The sequence below is a fragment of the Hyperolius riggenbachi genome, chromosome 10, assembly GCF_040937935.1.
Source record: "Hyperolius riggenbachi isolate aHypRig1 chromosome 10, aHypRig1.pri, whole genome shotgun sequence".
Lineage (NCBI taxonomy): Eukaryota > Metazoa > Chordata > Amphibia > Anura > Hyperoliidae > Hyperolius > Hyperolius riggenbachi.
The window spans coordinates 243,048,045-243,070,314 of record NC_090655.1 but is presented as its reverse complement, the minus strand read 5'-3'; the positions used below and the strand labels follow the sequence as shown (position 1 = coordinate 243,070,314).

At 43.7% G+C, this 22,270-nt stretch overlaps 1 protein-coding gene across 2 annotated transcripts; it reads right to left on the bottom strand.

Moving 5' to 3' along the window:
• Window positions 1-1,620: 1,620 nt before the first annotated feature.
• Window positions 1,621-19,963, bottom strand: LOC137535114 (gastrula zinc finger protein XlCGF57.1-like). 2 transcript variants are annotated; one of them, XM_068256920.1, is made up of 4 exons: window positions 19,674-19,963; window positions 19,458-19,555; window positions 14,828-15,176; window positions 1,621-3,287 (listed from the first exon to the last, which is right to left on the bottom strand). In XM_068256920.1, exons 1-4 carry the CDS (start codon window positions 19,705-19,707, stop codon window positions 1,957-1,959), a joined length of 1,812 nt encoding a protein of 603 aa, XP_068113021.1. In that variant the 5' UTR covers window positions 19,708-19,963; the 3' UTR covers window positions 1,621-1,956. The 2 variants fall into 2 exon arrangements, with proteins under 2 accessions (XP_068113021.1, XP_068113022.1); XM_068256921.1 differs by having other exon boundaries at window positions 1,621-3,284.
• Between the last annotated feature and the right edge of the window lie 2,307 nt (window positions 19,964-22,270).

Genomic DNA, 22,270 nt, shown 5'->3' with positions numbered 1-22,270 from the left:
ATTGTAGGAACTGTTAGGGGGATCATAACTGGTGAGTTTTGAGCCCCTAGGCCGAAGAGGTCATAGCCTAGGGTCACAAAAACCTGTTTATTTGGGCAATTTCAATGGTAGTGATTCTGACGTACATAAATCGCAGCCATGGCCGTTAGCAACGTCTGAATTTCACGAAATGTCTCATGCAGGTAGAAGAAATATTGTTAGACTTGGATTCCAAAGATGGGGTTCCTACATCTCTGCAAACCAGAGTTACAGGGGTGCAAAAGTAGTAAAATCCCCCATAGGCTTTCAATGGCTCCCTATTTCACTTTCCAAAATCTCACACCTTTTCAAAGGGCAATGGCTCAGCAGGGGCAAATTTTCTAGCATTGTAGGAACTGTTAGGGGAATCATAACTGGTGAGTTTCGGGCCCCTAGGCCAAAGAGGTCATAGCCTAGGGTCACAAAAACCTGTTTATTTAGGCAATGTATAATAAAAAACAGTATTTGCAATAATAATACAGTGAATAGAATCAAGGCTTTCCTGACCATATCAGCCCGCATCACAAGGCTGTATATGCTTTAGTTGTTTAATTCCCGGATATTCCTGAAGATCTATAACCCACAGTTGAGTCTCTCTTCCAATCACATGTATCTAGATCCACATCTATCTGATTAAATAGAACCGGTTTAAAAATATCTAAGTGCAGACTGTTTTTATTTTTGCAGAATCATATATTAATACATGATAAAATAATTAAAAACAGTAAACTTACATGAGAGGCCCTATGTCACAGGTTACCCCACAAATAGAATGTGCTTGTTAAAAATATCCCACCAGGGAAGAGGTAATGGTGGTGCCCCTCCCCTTCCTGATTATTTTTGCTCGCTGGCATCCTCAGGAGACGCCATAGAGTGTTTTCAATTAGTTTCTCATGCATTAATATATGATTCTACAAAAGTAAAAACAGTCTGTACTAAGGCTTCTTGCACACAGGGACGTTACAGGCGCACGTTAGTGCGCCTGTAACGCTCCCCCAACGCACATCAATGTAACACAAGTGGGCTGTTCACACTGCCCACGTTGCATTACATTGTAACGCAGCAAAGTGCTGCACGCTGTGCGTTCTACGCGGCTAAGCCGCGTTAGACTGTTTGCACATGCTCAGTCATGTTGGGGAGGAGGGGAGAGCGGCCGGGCACATGGCTAATTAATATTCACTGCACTCAGTGACGTGCAGTGTTTACTTCCTGGAGCGACTGCTCTGTGCGGCGATTGGCCGGGCGGGACCATGTGATGCCGCATGCGTCCAAGAGTACGTATCACGGCATCAAGGATGCCAGAGTGCGCTGCACAACGCGGCTCACTCCGACATCCACACCAGAGAGCACCAGGCGTTGTGTTAGGGGCACGTTATGTGCCCTATAACGTCTCCTAAACGCAACGTCCTGGTGTGTAACAGCCTTAGACTGTTTTTTATCTTATCTCACATATTTTTATACCAGTCCTATTTAATCAGATCGATGGGAATCTAGATACACCTTGTATTATAGATCTGCTTCAGGGATAACAGATAATTAAACAACTAAAACCCTATACAGCCTTGTGATTCGGGCTGATATGAGCTGGAAAGCCTTGACTCTATTTATTACGGTGAACTGACACTGAAGCTGTAAACACTGGGTGGAACTACTTAATGTTTATGAACTGCATAAGTGCTGAAGCATTTGATACTATTTCTGTTGCACTTTGGACTGTTCGCTCGTTCAGCTGCTTTTAGTTTTTGCAGCAGGTGCTGATTTTATTTTGAAAACTGTTTTGTCATTGCACGGTACTGTTAATTTATATTGACATTATGACGATATTTGTTTAAGTTACAAGTCATTTATTTTTGTACTACTGCTTACCAAAAAGTGTGCTCGGCAGTGCGACTTTTGTTCCATCAAAGGAGTTCTCCTTTCAGACTGAAAATATTCTTATCAAGAGAAAGGGCTTCCATTCATATGGCGTCTCTCATGTACACGCAAGTTTTCTTTTCTTTTAAAGCATTTCCCACACTCTGAACACGAAAAAACAGGTTCTCCCTTGTGACTTCTCTGGTGTCTACGAAGGTTTGCTTTGTGTCTGAAGCATTTCCCACACTCTGGACAGGAAAAGGGACATTCTCCTGTGTGACTCCTCTGATGTGCAAGAAAACTGTGTTTCTCACTGTAGCATTTCCCACACTCTGAACAAGAAAAAGGATGTTTTCCTGAGTGACTTCTCTGGTGTACAATTAGGTTTTGCTTTACACAGAAACGTTTCCCGCACTGTGAACATGAGAAAGGCTGCTCTCCTGTGTGGATTCTCTCATGGATAAGAAGTCTTCGTTTTTCACGGAAACATTTCCCGCACTGTGGACACGTAAAAGGCTGCTCTATTGTGTGACTTCTTTGGTGCCTGTGAAGATTTGATTTGTCTGAAAAACATTTCCCACACTCTGAACAACAAAAAGGCCGCTCTCCTGTGTGTCTTCTCTGGTGGATGAGAAGGTATACCTTGTCTGTGAAAGATTTCCCACACTCCAAGCAAGAAAAAGGACGCTCTCCTGTGTGAATTCTCTGGTGTCTATAAAGGTTTCCTCTTCGATTGAAATGTTTTCCGCACTCTGGACAGGAAAAATGATGCTCACCTGTCTGATCTCCCTCATGGTTAACATGGTCTCCTTTTTGTCTGTTATCTGCATCGCATTCTGAAGAGGAAAAAGGGCCGCCACCTGTGTGATCTCTCTGGTGGGCAAGAAGGTCTCCTTTCTTACCAAACCATTTCCCACACTCTGAACAGGAAAAAGGTTTCTTCCCTGTATGAATTCTCTCATGTACAAGAAGGAATCCTTTTCTGCTGAAACTCTTCCCACACTCTGAACATGAAAATGGCAGCTTGTGTGAGTGTATCTTCTGATGCGCAGCAAGACTTGCTTTAGTCTTACAACATTTGCTGCATTCAGGACATGTAAATCTCTGATTGTCTGTGTGTGTGGTGCTATCTGATGTATCATGAGAAGATTCCTGCAGATTAGATGGATCTGTTGCTGTGTTGGCTCTGTGATGTGGCGGATGGATATCTGAGGTGGCAGCTTGTGATTTCTCATAAGTCTCCTCACCATTAGAGGGAGCTGCTCCTCTATTTGCTCTGTAACCACCATGATGGGCGTTTCCAGTATCGGGGGTTCCTCCTGGAGAACATTGCGTGACACCATTATCTTCTGCAGTGTCGCCAGGATGTGACATAAGATGTCCCTCTGAGGTGTTCCCGACATCGTGTCCCCCTGCTGGAGAGAAAATTAGAATCCAATGTTTTTGTATTGTGACATAGCTATCTAGGTTGAGAAAAGGCATGTGTCCATGTTCAACCTCACAAATCATCTTCTAAAGAGATCACAGTAATATCTTCCTACATACAGCAGTCATAGGCGTAGATTCCATTTATAGTTAAAGAACAATTGAAGTGAGTATGATATGGAGGCTGCCATATTAATTTCCTTTTAAGCAATACCAGTTGCCTGGCTGTCCTGCTGATCCTCTGCCTCTAAAACTTTTATCCATATAGACCCTGAACAAGCATGTAGCAGATCAGGTGTTTCTGACATTATTGTCAGATCTGACAAGATTAGCTGCATGCTTGTTTCTGGTGTTATTCAGACACTACTGCAGCCAACAAGACCAGCAGGACTGCCAGGCAACTGGTATGGTTTAAAAAGTACGCTCCTCACCACTACTGCACCTGCGCAGAGCTCTCCAGATGGCGTCAGCACGACCGCGAGCGTCTCTCACGCAGGTGCAGTAAATTCTGACCTGGCGAGGTCGGCATCTGCACCGGAGGGGACCCTGGGCTACCGGCTGGAAGCGGAGCTATGACGAGGCCACAGGACGGCTGCCAGGGGCTGGAGGAAGCTTGAGGTAAGTAATTTTTTTTAATTAGCTCACACCTGTCCTTTCACCTCCTTAACAGTTATCCCAAGTTCAGCTCGGGGTGTAAAAAACATGCTAGGAGCTGTTATCCCAAGCTGAACTCATGATAGCCGCCGGGAGGTCTGTGCAGAGCAATGTGCGCAGCGGGCGTTCTGACTCAGCTCCCGGGGGACCCCGACGTCTGCCATCATTCTTCTTCCTCTCCTCCGAGGCTCTGCTTCCTCCTGGTGAGATCACCGAATGTCATCATGACGACAGCCAGCAATCTCACCACAGGGTCACAGCGCCACCCAGAGGATGGAGGGGAAACTGCAGTGCTGGAGCCCAGGCAGGTGAGTGATTGCTGGGGCTGCTGAAGATCTCTCGGTAATGTGATTTTTTTTCCTGCTTTTTGGGTCAGAAAGCATGCACAAAATTGCACCGCTTTTAGACCCTAAAATCCGGAAAGAATCAGACCGCCAAGGGGGTTAAGAAATCAGAATCATGGAGCCACAAATATGTTATGGAAGATCGGTCTGTATTCACCATAGAAGAAATGGTGCCAGGGAGTGAAGCAAGCCTCATGAAATAACTTCTAAAACATGAACATTATTTTCTTAAAATCACCTTTCTCTGTCAATGGATCATGGCTTGAATACATAAGAGCTAAGGATGTGCTGGCGAGCATGGAATTCAGTTTTGCAAAACCTGCGCATTGGTAAGCACGGGCCGCAGCACAGAGTGTTACCTCACTTACGTCACCACCTCTCGCCACTGCGCTGCACACTGCGCTCCATCCTCCATATACTTCCGCTTTCATAACTTAACTTCTGCCTGAGAAAGAGGAAGTGTCGGGAGGAAAGAGAGCAGAGTGCAGCACAGAAGCAAGAGGCGCAACACGGGGGAGTTAACTTTCACCAACAAAGAGGTTTGACAAAATTGAATTTTGTACTTGCCAGCTCATCCCCAATAAGCACATTTACAGACATAATTCTATATTAAGGAATGGAGATGGACCTTTCATATGGTGTACAGTATCTCTTCCTCATGTGTTGGTGCTGCTATGATGTTATACTGAGGAATGGAGATGGGCCTTTCATATGGTGTACAGTATCTCCTCCTCATTTGTTGGTGCTATGATGTTATACTGAGGAATGGAGATGGGCCTTTCATATGGTGTACAGTATCTCCTCCTCATTTGTTGGTACTTTGATGTTATACTGGGGAATGAAGATGGGCCTTTCATATGGTGTACAGTATCTCCTCATTTGTTGGTGCTAGGATGTTATACTGAGGAATGGAGATGGGCCTTTCATATGGTGTGCAGTATCTCCTCCTCATTTGTTGGTATTATGATGTTATACTGAGGAATGGAGATGGGCCTTTCATATGGTGTACAGTATATCCTCCTCATTTGTTGGCACTATGATGTTATACTGAGGAATGGAAAAGGTCCTTTCATATGGTATAGAGTATCTCCTCCTCATGTGTTGGTGCTATGATGTTATACTGAGGAATGGAGATGGACCTTTCATATGGTGTACAGTATCTCCCCCTCATTTGTTGGAGCTATGATGTTATACTGAGGAATGGAGATGGACCTTTCATATGGTGTACAGTATCTCCCCCTCATTTGTTGGAGCTATGATGTTATACTGAGGAATGGAGATGGACCTTTCATATGGTGTACAGTATCTCCCCCTCATGTGTTGGTGCTATGATGTTATACTGAGGAATGGAGATGGGCCTTTCATATGGTGTACAGTATCTCCTCCTCATTTGTTGGCACTATGATGTTATACTGAGGAATGGAGATGGGCCTTTCATATGGTGTACAGTATCTCCTCCTCATTTGTTGGCACTATGATGTTATACTGAGGAATGGAGATGGGCCTTTCATATGGTGTACAGTATCTCCTCCTCATGTGTTGGCATTATGATGTTATACTGAGGAATAGAGATGGACCTTTCATATGGTGTACAGTATCTCCTCCTCATTTGTTGGCACTATGATGTTATACTGAGGAATGGAGATGGGCCTTTCATATGGTGTACAGTATCTCCTCCTCATTTGTTGGCACTATGATGTTATACTGAGGAATGGAGATGGGCCTTTCATATGGTGTACAGTATCTCCTCCTCATTTGTTGGAGCTATGATGTTATACTGAGGAATGGAGATGGAACTTTCATATAGTGTACAGTATCTCCTCCTCATTTGTTGGTACTATGATGTTATACTGAGGAATGGAGATGGGCCTTTCATATGGTGTACAGTATCTCCTCCTCATGTGTTGGTACTATGATGTTATACTGAGGAATGGAGATGGGCCTTTCATATGGTGTACAGTATCTCCTCCTCATTTGTTGGTAATATGATGTTATACTGAGGAATGGAGATGGGCCTTTCATATGGTGTACAGTATCTCCTCCTCATTTGTTGGCACTATGATGTTATACTGAGGAATGGAGATGGGCCTTTCATATGGTGTACAGTATCTCCTCCTCATTTGTTGGCACTATGATGTTATACTGAGGAATGGAAAAGGTCCTTTCATATGGTATAGAGTATCTCCTCCTCATGTGTTGGTGCTATGATGTTATACTGAGGAATGGAGATGGACCTTTCATATGGTGTACAGTATCTCCCCCTCATTTGTTGGAGCTATGATGTTATACTGAGGAATGGAGATGGGCCTTTCATATGGTGTACAGTATCTCCTCCTCATTTGTTGGCACTATGATGTTATACTGAGGAATGGAGATGGGCCTTTCATATGGTGTACAGTATCTCCTCCTCATTTGTTGGTACTATGATGTTATACTGAGGAATGGAGATGGGCCTTTCATATGGTGTACAGTATCTCCTCCTCATTTGTTGGCACTATGATGTTATACTGAGGAATGGAGATGGGCCTTTCATATGGTGTACAGTATCTCCTCCTCATTTGTTGGAGCTATGATGTTATACTGAGGAATGGAGATGGGCCTTTCATATGGTGTACAGTATCTCCTCCTCATTTGTTGGCACTATGATGTTATACTGAGGAATGGAGATGGACCTTTCATATGGTGTACAGTATCTCCTCATGTGTTGGTACTATGATGTTATACTGAGGAATGGAGATGGGCCTTTCATATGGTGTACAGTATCTCCTCCTCATTTGTTGGTACTATGATGTTATACTGAGGAATGGAGATGGGCCTTTCATATGGTGTACAGTATCTCCTTCTCATTTGTTGGTACTATGATGTTATACTGAGGAATGGAGATGAGCCTTCCATATGGTGTACAGTATCTCCTCCTCATTTGTTGGTACTATGATGTTATATTGAGGAATGGAGATGAGCCTTCCATATGGTGTACAGTATCTCCTCCTCATTTGTTGGTACTATGATGTTATACTGAGGAATGGAGATGGGCCTTTCATATGGTGTACAGTGTCTCTTCCTCATTTGTTGGTGCTATAATGTTATGCTGAGGAATGGAGATGGAAATTTCATATGGTGCACAGTATCTCATCATTTGTTGGTACTATGATGTTATACTGAGGAATGGAGATGGGTCTTTCATATGGTGTACAGTATCTCCTCCTCACGTGTTGGTGCTATGATGTTATACTGAGGAATGGAGATGGACCTTTCATATGGTGTACAGTATCTCCTCCTCACGTGTTTGTACTATGATGTTATACTGAGGAATGGAGATGGGCCTTTCATATGGTGTACAGTATCTCCTCCTCATGTGTTGGTGCTATGGTGTTATACTAGGGAATGGAGATGGACCTTTCATATGGTGTACAGTATCTCCTCCTCATTTGTTGGTGCTATGATGTTATACTGAGGAATGGAGATGGGCCTTTCATATGGTGTACAGTATCTCCTCCTCATTTGTTGGCACTATGATGTTATACTGAGGAATGGAGATGGGCCTTTCATATGGTGTACAGTATCTCCTCCTCATTTGTTGGCACTATGATGTTATACTGAGGAATGGAGATGGGCCTTTCATATGGTGTACAGTATCTCCTCCTCATTTGTTGGCACTATGATGTTATACTGAGGAATGGAGATGGGCCTTTCATATGGTGCACAGTATCTCCTCCTCATTTGTTGGCACTATGATGTTATACTGAGGAATGGAAAAGGTCCTTTCATATGGTATAGAGTATCTCCTCCTCATGTGTTGGTGCTATGATGTTATACTGAGGAATGGAGATGGACCTTTCATATGGTGTACAGTATCTCCCCCTCATTTGTTGGAGCTATGATGTTATACTGAGGAATGGAGATGGGCCTTTCATATGGTGTACAGTATCTCCTCCTCATTTGTTGGCACTATGATGTTATACTGAGGAATGGAGATGGGCCTTTCATATGGTGTACAGTATCTCCTCCTCATTTGTTGGCACTATGATGTTATACTGAGGAATGGAGATGGGCCTTTCATATGGTGTACAGTATCTCCTCCTCATTTGTTGGTACTATGATGTTATACTGAGGAATGGAGATGGGCCTTTCATATGGTGTACAGTATCTCCTCCTCATTTGTTGGCACTATGATGTTATACTGAGGAATGGAGATGGGCCTTTCATATGGTGTACAGTATCTCCTCCTCATTTGTTGGAGCTATGATGTTATACTGAGGAATGGAGATGGAACTTTCATATAGTGTACAGTATCTCCTCCTCATTTGTTGGTACTATGATGTTATACTGAGGAATGGAGATGAGCCTTTCATATGGTGTACAGTATCTCCTCCTCATGTGTTGGTACTATGATGTTATACTGAGGAATGGAGATGGGCCTTTCATATGGTGTACAGTATCTCCTCCTCATTTGTTGGTAATATGATGTTATACTGAGGAATGGAGATGGGCCTTTCATATGGTGTACAGTATCTCCTCCTCATTTGTTGGCACTATGATGTTATACTGAGGAATGGAGATGGGCCTTTCATATGGTGTACAGTATCTCCTCCTCATTTGTTGGCACTATGATGTTATACTGAGGAATGGAAAAGGTCCTTTCATATGGTATAGAGTATCTCCTCCTCATGTGTTGGTGCTATGATGTTATACTGAGGAATGGAGATGGACCTTTCATATGGTGTACAGTATCTCCCCCTCATTTGTTGGAGCTATGATGTTATACTGAGGAATGGAGATGGGCCTTTCATATGGTGTACAGTATCTCCTCCTCATTTGTTGGCACTATGATGTTATACTGAGGAATGGAGATGGGCCTTTCATATGGTGTACAGTATCTCCTCCTCATTTGTTGGTACTATGATGTTATACTGAGGAATGGAGATGGGCCTTTCATATGGTGTACAGTATCTCCTCCTCATTTGTTGGCACTATGATGTTATACTGAGGAATGGAGATGGGCCTTTCATATGGTGTACAGTATCTCCTCATGTGTTGGTACTATGATGTTATACTGAGGAATGGAGATGGGCCTTTCATATGGTGTACAGTATCTCCTCCTCATTTGTTGGTACTATGATGTTATACTGAGGAATGGAGATGGGCCTTTCATATGGTGTACAGTATCTCCTTCTCATTTGTTGGTACTATGATGTTATACTGAGGAATGGAGATGAGCCTTCCATATGGTGTACAGTATCTCCTCCTCATTTGTTGGTACTATGATGTTATATTGAGGAATGGAGATGAGCCTTCCATATGGTGTACAGTATCTCCTCCTCATTTGTTGGTACTATGATGTTATACTGAGGAATGGAGATGGGCCTTTCATATGGTGTACAGTGTCTCTTCCTCATTTGTTGGTGCTATAATGTTATGCTGAGGAATGGAGATGGAAATTTCATATGGTGCACAGTATCTCATCATTTGTTGGTACTATGATGTTATACTGAGGAATGGAGATGGGTCTTTCATATGGTGTACAGTATCTCCTCCTCACGTGTTGGTGCTATGATGTTATACTGAGGAATGGAGATGGACCTTTCATATGGTGTACAGTATCTCCTCCTCACGTGTTTGTACTATGATGTTATACTGAGGAATGGAGATGGGCCTTTCATATGGTGTACAGTATCTCCTCCTCATTTGTTGGTACTGTGATGTTATACTGAGGAATGGAGATGGGTCTTTCATATGGTGTACAGTATCTCCTCCTCATTTGTTGGTGCTATGATGTTATACTGAGGAATGGAGATGGGCCTTTCATATGGTGTACAGTATCTCCTCCTCATTTGTTGGCACTATGATGTTATACTGAGGAATGGAGATGGGCCTTTCATATGGTGTACAGTATCTCCTCCTCATTTGTTGGCACTATGATGTTATACTGAGGAATGGAGATGGGCCTTTCATATGGTGTACAGTATCTCCTCCTCATGTGTTGGCATTATGATGTTATACTGAGGAATAGAGATGGACCTTTCATATGGTGTACAGTATCTCCTCCTCATTTGTTGGCACTATGATGTTATACTGAGGAATGGAGATGGGCCTTTCATATGGTGTACAGTATCTCCTCCTCATTTGTTGGCACTATGATGTTATACTGAGGAATGGAGATTGGCCTTTCATATGGTGTACAGTATCTCCTCCTCATTTGTTGGAGCTATGATGTTATACTGAGGAATGGAGATGGAACTTTCATATAGTGTACAGTATCTCCTCCTCATTTGTTGGTACTATGATGTTATACTGAGGAATGGAGATGGGCCTTTCATATGGTGTACAGTATCTCCTCCTCATGTGTTGGTACTATGATGTTATACTGAGGAATGGAGATGGGCCTTTCATATGGTGTACAGTATCTCCTCCTCATTTGTTGGTAATATGATGTTATACTGAGGAATGGAGATGGGCCTTTCATATGGTGTACAGTATCTCCTCCTCATTTGTTGGCACTATGATGTTATACTGAGGAATGGAGATGGGCCTTTCATATGGTGTACAGTATCTCCTCCTCATTTGTTGGCACTATGATGTTATACTGAGGAATGGAAAAGGTCCTTTCATATGGTATAGAGTATCTCCTCCTCATGTGTTGGTGCTATGATGTTATACTGAGGAATGGAGATGGACCTTTCATATGGTGTACAGTATCTCCCCCTCATTTGTTGGAGCTATGATGTTATACTGAGGAATGGAGATGGGCCTTTCATATGGTGTACAGTATCTCCTCCTCATTTGTTGGCACTATGATGTTATACTGAGGAATGGAGATGGGCCTTTCATATGGTGTACAGTATCTCCTCCTCATTTGTTGGTACTATGATGTTATACTGAGGAATGGAGATGGGCCTTTCATATGGTGTACAGTATCTCCTCCTCATTTGTTGGCACTATGATGTTATACTGAGGAATGGAGATGGGCCTTTCATATGGTGTACAGTATCTCCTCCTCATTTGTTGGAGCTATGATGTTATACTGAGGAATGGAGATGGGCCTTTCATATGGTGTACAGTATCTCCTCCTCATTTGTTGGCACTATGATGTTATACTGAGGAATGGAGATGGACCTTTCATATGGTGTACAGTATCTCCTCATGTGTTGGTACTATGATGTTATACTGAGGAATGGAGATGGGCCTTTCATATGGTGTACAGTATCTCCTCCTCATTTGTTGGTACTATGATGTTATACTGAGGAATGGAGATGGGCCTTTCATATGGTGTACAGTATCTCCTTCTCATTTGTTGGTACTATGGTGTTATACTGAGGAATGGAGATGAGCCTTCCATATGGTGTACAGTATCTCCTCCTCATTTGTTGGTACTATGATGTTATATTGAGGAATGGAGATGAGCCTTCCATATGGTGTACAGTATCTCCTCCTCATTTGTTGGTACTATGATGTTATACTGAGGAATGGAGATGGGCCTTTCATATGGTGTACAGTGTCTCTTCCTCATTTGTTGGTGCTATAATGTTATGCTGAGGAATGGAGATGGAAATTTCATATGGTGCACAGTATCTCATCATTTGTTGGTACTATGATGTTATACTGAGGAATGGAGATGGGTCTTTCATATGGTGTACAGTATCTCCTCCTCACGTGTTGGTGCTATGATGTTATACTGAGGAATGGAGATGGACCTTTCATATGGTGTACAGTATCTCCTCCTCACGTGTTTGTACTATGATGTTATACTGAGGAATGGAGATGGGCCTTTCATATGGTGTACAGTATCTCCTCCTCATGTGTTGGTGCTATGGTGTTATACTAGGGAATGGAGATGGACCTTTCATATGGTGTACAGTATCTCCTCCTCATTTGTTGGTGCTATGATGTTATACTGAGGAATGGAGATGGGCCTTTCATATGGTGTACAGTATCTCCTCCTCATTTGTTGGCACTATGATGTTATACTGAGGAATGGAGATGGGCCTTTCATATGGTGTACAGTATCTCCTCCTCATTTGTTGGCACTATGATGTTATACTGAGGAATGGAGATGGGCCTTTCATATGGTGTACAGTATCTCCTCCTCATTTGTTGGCACTATGATGTTATACTGAGGAATGGAGATGGGCCTTTCATATGGTGCACAGTATCTCCTCCTCATTTGTTGGCACTATGATGTTATACTGAGGAATGGAAAAGGTCCTTTCATATGGTATAGAGTATCTCCTCCTCATGTGTTGGTGCTATGATGTTATACTGAGGAATGGAGATGGACCTTTCATATGGTGTACAGTATCTCCCCCTCATTTGTTGGAGCTATGATGTTATACTGAGGAATGGAGATGGGCCTTTCATATGGTGTACAGTATCTCCTCCTCATTTGTTGGCACTATGATGTTATACTGAGGAATGGAGATGGGCCTTTCATATGGTGTACAGTATCTCCTCCTCATTTGTTGGCACTATGATGTTATACTGAGGAATGGAGATGGGCCTTTCATATGGTGTACAGTATCTCCTCCTCATTTGTTGGTACTATGATGTTATACTGAGGAATGGAGATGGGCCTTTCATATGGTGTACAGTATCTCCTCCTCATTTGTTGGCACTATGATGTTATACTGAGGAATGGAGATGGGCCTTTCATATGGTGTACAGTATCTCCTCCTCATTTGTTGGAGCTATGATGTTATACTGAGGAATGGAGATGGAACTTTCATATAGTGTACAGTATCTCCTCCTCATTTGTTGGTACTATGATGTTATACTGAGGAATGGAGATGGGCCTTTCATATGGTGTACAGTATCTCCTCCTCATGTGTTGGTACTATGATGTTATACTGAGGAATGGAGATGGGCCTTTCATATGGTGTACAGTATCTCCTCCTCATTTGTTGGTAATATGATGTTATACTGAGGAATGGAGATGGGCCTTTCATATGGTGTACAGTATCTCCTCCTCATTTGTTGGCACTATGATGTTATACTGAGGAATGGAGATGGGCCTTTCATATGGTGTACAGTATCTCCTCCTCATTTGTTGGCACTATGATGTTATACTGAGGAATGGAAAAGGTCCTTTCATATGGTATAGAGTATCTCCTCCTCATGTGTTGGTGCTATGATGTTATACTGAGGAATGGAGATGGACCTTTCATATGGTGTACAGTATCTCCCCCTCATTTGTTGGAGCTATGATGTTATACTGAGGAATGGAGATGGGCCTTTCATATGGTGTACAGTATCTCCTCCTCATTTGTTGGCACTATGATGTTATACTGAGGAATGGAGATGGGCCTTTCATATGGTGTACAGTATCTCCTCCTCATTTGTTGGTACTATGATGTTATACTGAGGAATGGAGATGGGCCTTTCATATGGTGTACAGTATCTCCTCCTCATTTGTTGGCACTATGATGTTATACTGAGGAATGGAGATGGGCCTTTCATATGGTGTACAGTATCTCCTCCTCATTTGTTGGAGCTATGATGTTATACTGAGGAATGGAGATGGGCCTTTCATATGGTGTACAGTATCTCCTCCTCATTTGTTGGCACTATGATGTTATACTGAGGAATGGAGATGGGCCTTTCATATGGTGTACAGTATCTCCTTCTCATTTGTTGGTACTATGATGTTATACTGAGGAATGGAGATGAGCCTTCCATATGGTGTACAGTATCTCCTCCTCATTTGTTGGTACTATGATGTTATATTGAGGAATGGAGATGAGCCTTCCATATGGTGTACAGTATCTCCTCCTCATTTGTTGGTACTATGATGTTATACTGAGGAATGGAGATGGGCCTTTCATATGGTGTACAGTGTCTCTTCCTCATTTGTTGGTGCTATAATGTTATGCTGAGGAATGGAGATGGAAATTTCATATGGTGCACAGTATCTCATCATTTGTTGGTACTATGATGTTATACTGAGGAATGGAGATGGGTCTTTCATATGGTGTACAGTATCTCCTCCTCACGTGTTGGTGCTATGATGTTATACTGAGGAATGGAGATGGACCTTTCATATGGTGTACAGTATCTCCTCCTCACGTGTTTGTACTATGATGTTATACTGAGGAATGGAGATGGGCCTTTCATATGGTGTACAGTATCTCCTCCTCATTTGTTGGTACTGTGATGTTATACTGAGGAATGGAGATGGGTCTTTCATATGGTGTACAGTATCTCCTCCTCATTTGTTGGTGCTATGATATTATACTGAGGAATGGAGATGGGCCTCTCATATGGTGTACAGTATCCCCTCCTCATTTGTTGGTACTATGATGTTATACTGAGGAATGGAGATGGGGCTATCATATGGTGTACAGTATCTCCTCCTCATTTGTTGGTACTATGATGTTATACTGAGGAATGGAGATGGGCCTTTCATATGGTGTGCAATATCTCCTCCTCATTTGTTGGTGCTATGATGTTATACTGAGGAATGGAGATGGACCTTTTTATATGGTGTACAGTATCTCCTCATTTGTTGGTAATATGATGCTATACTGAGGAATGGACTTTACCTGTACTTATATCTGAAGGACATTTCTCCTCTTTAGTTGTCACCATTATTCCACCATTCACTGAAGACTGAAAACCCCACACATATGTCTCCTCTTCTTCCTTTTTTATTGTCATCATGTCACCTTCCTCCATAGACTGCCAATCACTCCCCATGTGCATTTCCTCTTCTTCCTTTTTAATTATCGTCAGCATTTCTGACTCCTCCATAGACATCTGATTCATATTATATGATTGTTCTTCTTCCTTTTTAATTGTCATCACGTCACCCTCCTCCATAGAGTGCTGATCACTACTCACATATGTCTCTTCTTCTTTAACGTCAACTTTGATGTAATTCTGTTCTGCTTCCTAAACCCACAAAATGACAGAAAATAACTGTCATGACAATATGCTAATATGAAACAGTGCATAGTGGCTATGGTACATTTCCCAGCTGGGTCACTACCTGCATGGAGTTGGTTTGCGCTCCTGTGTTTGTTTGAGTTTACCCCCCACAATTTATAACATACCGTTTGGTTACTTGCCTTCCTCCCCATATGGACCCTTTTTGCTCACCTTGACTAGTGTGAACATTAAATTGTAATCTTTCCATGAAACAGTTACTGACATGAACTATTCATTGCACTTGGTAAAGAGCAGAGGAAACAGTCAGCGCTATGTAGGGGTGAAAGGAAATGGAATTATCAAGGGCAGCGATTTGCACAGAGCTAATTAATTAGTTTAGGAAAATATTGATTCTTTAGCTGTAATATGGTTAAGGTAAAACTATGGCAAAAAAAAGAGATACTTATTCAAGTAGTGGAAAAGCCTCTAGATGGTCCAAAGTCTTCCCAAATCTTCCTCAACCCTAACACAGACCCTCTTCTTGTTACCACCTATATATGAGCGTGCCAGTGTTATACCTGTGCAAGTACAGTATGCGCATGCACTACTGGACATGTAGTGCAGTGCAGTCTGACTCGTACATTGACAGGAGCACAGACATGTGAACTTGTCAAATATGTTCAGAGCAACAAAGTAAACAACTAAATGTCACACCTTATATCTATTCAATGAGGATATCTTAATATGCATATATCTATATATATCTTAATATACATTATTGCCTATTTAAGGCATCTGATAGTTGTTTAAATATGCTTGATATGACACCATATTTCAACTAACCAATAGAAGAGTATAAAGAAATTAAGGAGAGATATTTTTAATAAGAAAGTGAACATTTGTTCAATAAATTTGCATTACTCTTGTTGTTTACAATGCATGAACTTTCATAAGGAAAATGATCTGTATGCATTTATCTTGTCTTTATACTTTCTGACAATAAAAAATATTTTCTAAATATGTTTAGAACAGGGATGTCCAAGCTGTTTAGGCCAAGGGTCATATCCCCCTTCTGGAGAGTGCTGGGGGGCTGCACTAGCAAAATTAAGCACAATTTTTGCTGTCTGCCGTCACATTTTACCTGTGACATTTTGGAAAAACATATCCATGGAAAATAACCCATATACCGTGTGCAGTTAGCACAGTTGCACCTGCTAATTAGTGTCTGCTACTGGCATAGTGGCAGCTTCTAATCAGAGACTGTTACTGGCACAGTGGCGGCTTGCTAATCAGTGGCTGTTATAACTGCTGCTGGACCAGTGGCTGCTAATCAGTGACTGTTACTGCTATTGGCACAGTGATAGCTGCTAATCAGTGGCTGTTACTGCTGCTGGTACAGTGATAGCTGCTAATCAGTGGCTGTTATTACTGCTGGCACAGTGGCAGTTGCTAATCAGTGACTGTTACTGCTGCTGGCACAGTGGCGGCAGCATATCAATGGCTGTTACTGCCGCTGGAACAGTGGCCGCTGCAAATCAGTGGCTTTTACTGCTGCTGGCACAGTGGCAGCTGCTAATCAGTGTCTGTTACGGCTGCTGGCACAGTGGCAGCTGCTAATCAGTGGCTGTTACTGCTGCTGGCATAGTGGCAGCTGCTAATCAGTGTCTTTTAAAGCTGCTGGAACAGTGGCAGCTGCTAATCAGTGTCTTTTACAGCTGCTGGGACAGTGGCAGCTGCTTATCAGTGTCTGTTACTGCCGCTGGAACAGTGGCAGCTGCTAATCAGTGGCTGTTACTGCTGCTGGCACAGTGGCAGCTGCTAATCAGTGGCTGTTACTGCTACTGGAACAGTGGCAGCTGCTAATCAGTGGCTGTTACTGCTGCTGGAACAGTGGCAGCTGCTAATCAGTGGCTGTTACTGCTGCTGGAACAGTGGCAGCTGCTAATCAGTGCCTGTTACTGCTGCTGGCATAGCGACAGCTGCTTATCAGTGGTAGTTACTGCTGCTGGCAAAGAGGTAACTGCTAATCAGTGGTAGTTACTGCTGCTGGCACAGTGGCCACTGCTAATCAGTAGTTGTTACTGCTGCTGGCATAGTAGCAGCTGCTAATCAGTAGTTGTTACTGCTGCTGGCATAGTGGCAGCTGCTAATCAGTGGCTGTTAATGCTGCTGGCGCAGTGACAGCTGCTAATTAGTGGCTGTTACTGCTGCTGGCACAGTGGCTGTTACTGCTGCTGGCACAGTGGCAGCTGCTAATCAGTGGCTGTTACTGCTGCTGGCACAGTGGCAGCTGCTAATCAGTGGCTGTTACTGCTGCTGGTACAGTGATAGCTGCTAATCAGTGGCTGTTATTACTGCTGGCACAGTGGAAGCTGCTAATCAGTGGCTATTACTGTTGCTGGCACAGTGGCAGCTGCTAATCAGTGACTGTTACTGCTGCTGGCACAGTGGCGGCTGTTGATCAGTGACTGTTACTGCTGCTGGCACAGTGGCGGCTGTATATCAGTGGCTGTTACTGCCGCTGGAACAGTGGCAGCTGCAAATCAGTGGCTTTTACTGCTGCTGGCACAGTGACAGCTGCTAATCAGTGGCTGTTACTGCTGCTGGCATAGTGGCAGCTGCTAATCAGTGTCTGTTAAAGCTGCTGGAACAGTGGCAACTGCTTATCAGTGTCTGTTACTGCTGCTGGAACAGTGGCAGCTGCTAATCAGTGGCTGTTACTGCTGCTGGCACAGTGGCAGCTGCTAATTAGTGGCTGTTACTTCTGCTGGCACAGTGGCAGCTGCTAATCAGTGGCTGTTACTGTTGCTGGCACAGTGGCAGCTGCTAATCAGTGGCTGATACTGCTGCTGGAATAGTGGCGGCTGCTAATCAGTGGCTGTTACTGCTGCTGGAACAGTGGCAGCTGCTAATCAGTGGCTGTTACTGCTGCTGGAACAGTGGCAGCTGCTAATCAGTGCCTGTTACTGCTGCTGGCAAAGAGGTAACTGCTAATCAGTGGTAGTTTCTGCTGCTGGCACAGTGGCCACTGCTAATCAGTGGCTGTTACTGCTGCTGGCATAGTGTTAGCTGCTAATCAGTAGTTGTTACTGCTGCTGGCATAGTGGCAGCTGCTAATCAGTGGCTGTTACGGCTGCTGGAACAGTGGCAGCTGCTAATCAGTGGCTGTTACTGCTGCTGGCACAGTGACAGCTGCTAATCAGTGGCTGTTACGGCTGCTGGCAAAGAGGAAACTGCTAATCAGTGGTAGATACTGCTGCTGGCACAGTGGCCACTGCTAATCAGTAGTTGTTACTGCAGCTGGCATAGTAGCAGCTGCTAATCAGTGGCTGTTAATGCTGCTGGCGCAGTGTCAGCTACTAATCAGTGGCTGTTACTGCTGCTGGCACAGTGGCAGCTGCTAATCAGTGGCTGTTACTGCTGCTGGAACAGTGGCAGCTGCTAATCAGTGGTTGTTACTACTGCTGCCATAGCGACAGCTGCTAATCAGTGGCTGTTACTGGTGCTGGCACAGTGGCAGCTGCTAATCAGTGTCTGTTACTGGAACAGTGGCAGCTGCTAATCAGTGGCTGTTACTGCTGCTGGAACAGTGGTAGCTGTTAATCAGTGCCTGTTACTGCTGCTGGCATAGCGACAGCTGCTAATCAGTGGCTGTTACTGCTGCTGGCAAAGAGGTAACTGCTAATCAGTGGTAGTTACTGCTGCTGGCACAGTGGCCACTGCTAATCAGTAGTTGTTACTGCTGCTGGCATAGTGGCAGCTGCTAATCAGTGGCTGTTACTGGTGCTGGAACAGTGGCAGCTGCTAATCAGTGGCTGTTACTGCTGCTGATATAGTGGCAGCTGATAATCAGTGGCTGTTACTGCTGCTGGCATAGTGCCAGCTGATAATCGGTGCGGTTACTGCTGCTGGCACAGTGGCAGCTGCTCTTCAGTGTTTTTTACTATTTTCAGTACTTATCCGTCAGCCGGGCGCATCCGGCAGGTGGCGACAAAACTCCACCAGAGTTACATCTTTCCCTACTATCCATGGTGGCCTGGAGGGGGAATAGTAATTAGCGCCACCTGCCGGATGCGCCCGGCTAACGGATAAGTACCCTATTTTCTTTGCTTCAGGTTCACTATAATCAGGCTGATAGATATATAATGTGAATCATCTAATTAGTCCTGTGCAAAGATTCGGTCCAGCCCAGGGGAGGTTCTGCTCAGTGTAGAGTGAAATAATCTATATCTATAGCAAGAACAATAATTAGCAATAGTAAAGAATTGTCCCCCTGAGGTGAAAGGTTAAATGACACTAGTATACCTGATCATGTTGGGGAATGGCATGATCTCCCTGTGGGCAATCCTGGGAGTAAAGAGGACCTGTACATCTCGCTGGTTGGTTTCTGTTACTGGATCCATCTGTAGGAAACACACACTGACTGAGTACTTTGTCTCTATGTGATTATCAGATGATGGGGATCTAAGTGGCCCCTCCATACTGCTCTCCCCTTTACAAGAAATGAAAGTCTCCTCTTACCCGGTGATGTGAGGGGCGGCCGATTCTCCCCCATGACGTCCTTGTAGAGGTCTGTGAGCCCCTATAATAACAGAAGCCCCCTGTGTTGCCACAATCTAAAATACTGTGAAGATCTCAAATCACTGCCCTTACATGATGATCTTGTGGAGCTCAGAGCCCCTCCCCCTCTTCCTTATTCCTCAGATCCAGTGGTCAGACAGAAAATAGAGACCTCTGAACTATGTTTTGTTATGTAGCTTTTCTTTTCTCCTCTGCTGCCTCTTTCCACAATGTCAGCTCTAGTCTCTGCTTCCTCCCACTTCACCTCTAAGCAGGAACTTCCTGCCTGTAAGACCCGCCTCTTCCTGTCTCTGTGTTCCACAGCTTACTACCTGAGAATCCTGCAGGGAATGAATGTCACTTCACTAGTTACTATCTTCATTACACTGTGCTATGCTATATGTTCCTATTATGTTTAGCCAGCTGTCTGGGTTTATATCCCTGTATGATATATTGATGTAGGGGACACATGCTTAGTTTACGCAGTGGGATAAATTGGACCAGGAAGAAAAGTACACAGTTAAAATAGGTCAATATGAAATCAAGCATGTTATTTCAAGAGGAACTGTAGTAAAATGAACATAATGCATACATTTGCTTCTTGTTTACACTATTTATTTATAGATTGTTTATTCAGTGTTTGCCCATTGTAAAATCTTTTCACTTCCTGATTTACATTCTGAAATTTAGAGATGTCTGCAAACGGTTCCCGAACCGTTTGCTGGTGAACACCTCTGACTGTACTACTTCCGGGTCGCTGTGACCCGTAGTAGTACGGCTGCGCATGTGCGTGACGCACAGAGAGTGCTCGGTACTAGTACGGGAGAGTTCTATGCCCAGAGGGAGGTATTGCTTGCTTGGCAGATGGAAAAAGGCGTTATTTGCCACAATGCAATGAGGTTCACAGACAGCACACTGTCAAGACCATGGTCATGACATCACACTGTGGGAGGGGTTTCATCACAATATCAGCCATACAGACCCCTGATGAACTATTTGAGAAAAGGTGAAGATTTCTCATGGAAAAGAGGGTATCAGCTACTGATTGTGATGAAGTCCAATCCTTGGTTAAAGTCCCTCTTTAAATATATTAACATATAATATTTATGTATGCTTCAAACCCCCTTTCACACTAATGTATTGCGGTAAAGTTGCGCTAAGCAATTTTACTGCAACAGACCGCTAAGCAAATGAAAGTCTATGAAGACTTTCATTCTTAGGGCTTGATTCACTAAGACAAATAGCATGCCTTATCAAAGTTAGCATGCCTTATCAAAGTTAACACGTCTTATCAGAGTAGCACAGCAAGCGCTAAGAACCCGCAGGGGCTCAGGGCAGGACGAGTGGAGCTCTCGTCATTGCCATATGTAGCTATGTAATTAGCAGGCATAAGTTTGTCATGTTACTCTGAAAAGGCGTGTTAACTTTGATAAGGCGTGCTATTTGTCTTACCACACGGATTATGCAGTAATGCAAGTCTATGGCAATGCACTAAGCGTAGACATTGGAACGTAGTGCGTTGCGCACGCGTGGACCGATGGCCATCAGGACATATGCATGTGACCTAGTCAGCGCACTGTGACGCAGAGTCATATGAAGTGTCATTTCATGTGGTGTGTTGATCTCACGGCACGCTCCCCGCAGAGGGATCAATGCGCAAGTGTGAAACCAGCCTCAAGGAAACAGCTCCAGAGCACAGGAGAAGTAACAGATTCTCTGCTCATTGTTTTGTACAGCGATTTCCAGCACTTTTAGAAGCAATTATATTTTAGTGCTAGCGATTTGTAAAGCAATTGTGATTAGTGCAATAGGGATAATTTTTCTGCGCTCACACCATTATAAATGCCTAGCCTGTGAGCAGCAAAGGATAAGATTAGGCAAGATAGCAGTTTTTGCCAACCACTGAAGATGACCTGGCTTTATAATAAGATTGAGGGGGCGAGCATTTACCAAGCCCTAGACTCTCTCCAGGCCCTAGGCAACTGCCTAGGTTGTCTTGTGGATGATCCGGCTGTCTGTGAGAAACAAACCCCTCCCACAACCAAGAAAACCATGTATAGGCAGTGTAGTAGTCAGTAAGCACAACACTCTCTGGTTCCGGTTGCTCCGATCGCAGATAAGCTTCTGGGTGCTTTACATTATATAGGATTGCAGTGATTGGCACAAGGCCTGCAGTCTGCGCTCAGGATATTAGTAGCTATGAGAAATGAACATAGACAAAAGTCTCTTGGCTTGAGAGATACAGTATATACAGTATATGTAGTGTGTAAGCTCCTTCCTCCAGTGAAGGCTCACATCAATAGACGCATCACACCAGGAGGTTGATTTACAATGCCGTGCTAATGCACAGCACGACCGTGCTATGCATATAACGCGCAATGTGATGTGCGCAAAGGTTTACTCGCGCAAAGAGAGTGCTATGGGCTCGATTCAGTAAACCGTGCTAAGTGTTAGCATGCCTGTGAAAAGCCCTATATCACACCTAAAGTTAGTTTAGGCATGATAAATTCACATCTAAAGACTTTAGGCATAACTAGGGTGCTAACTGGGTTAGCACC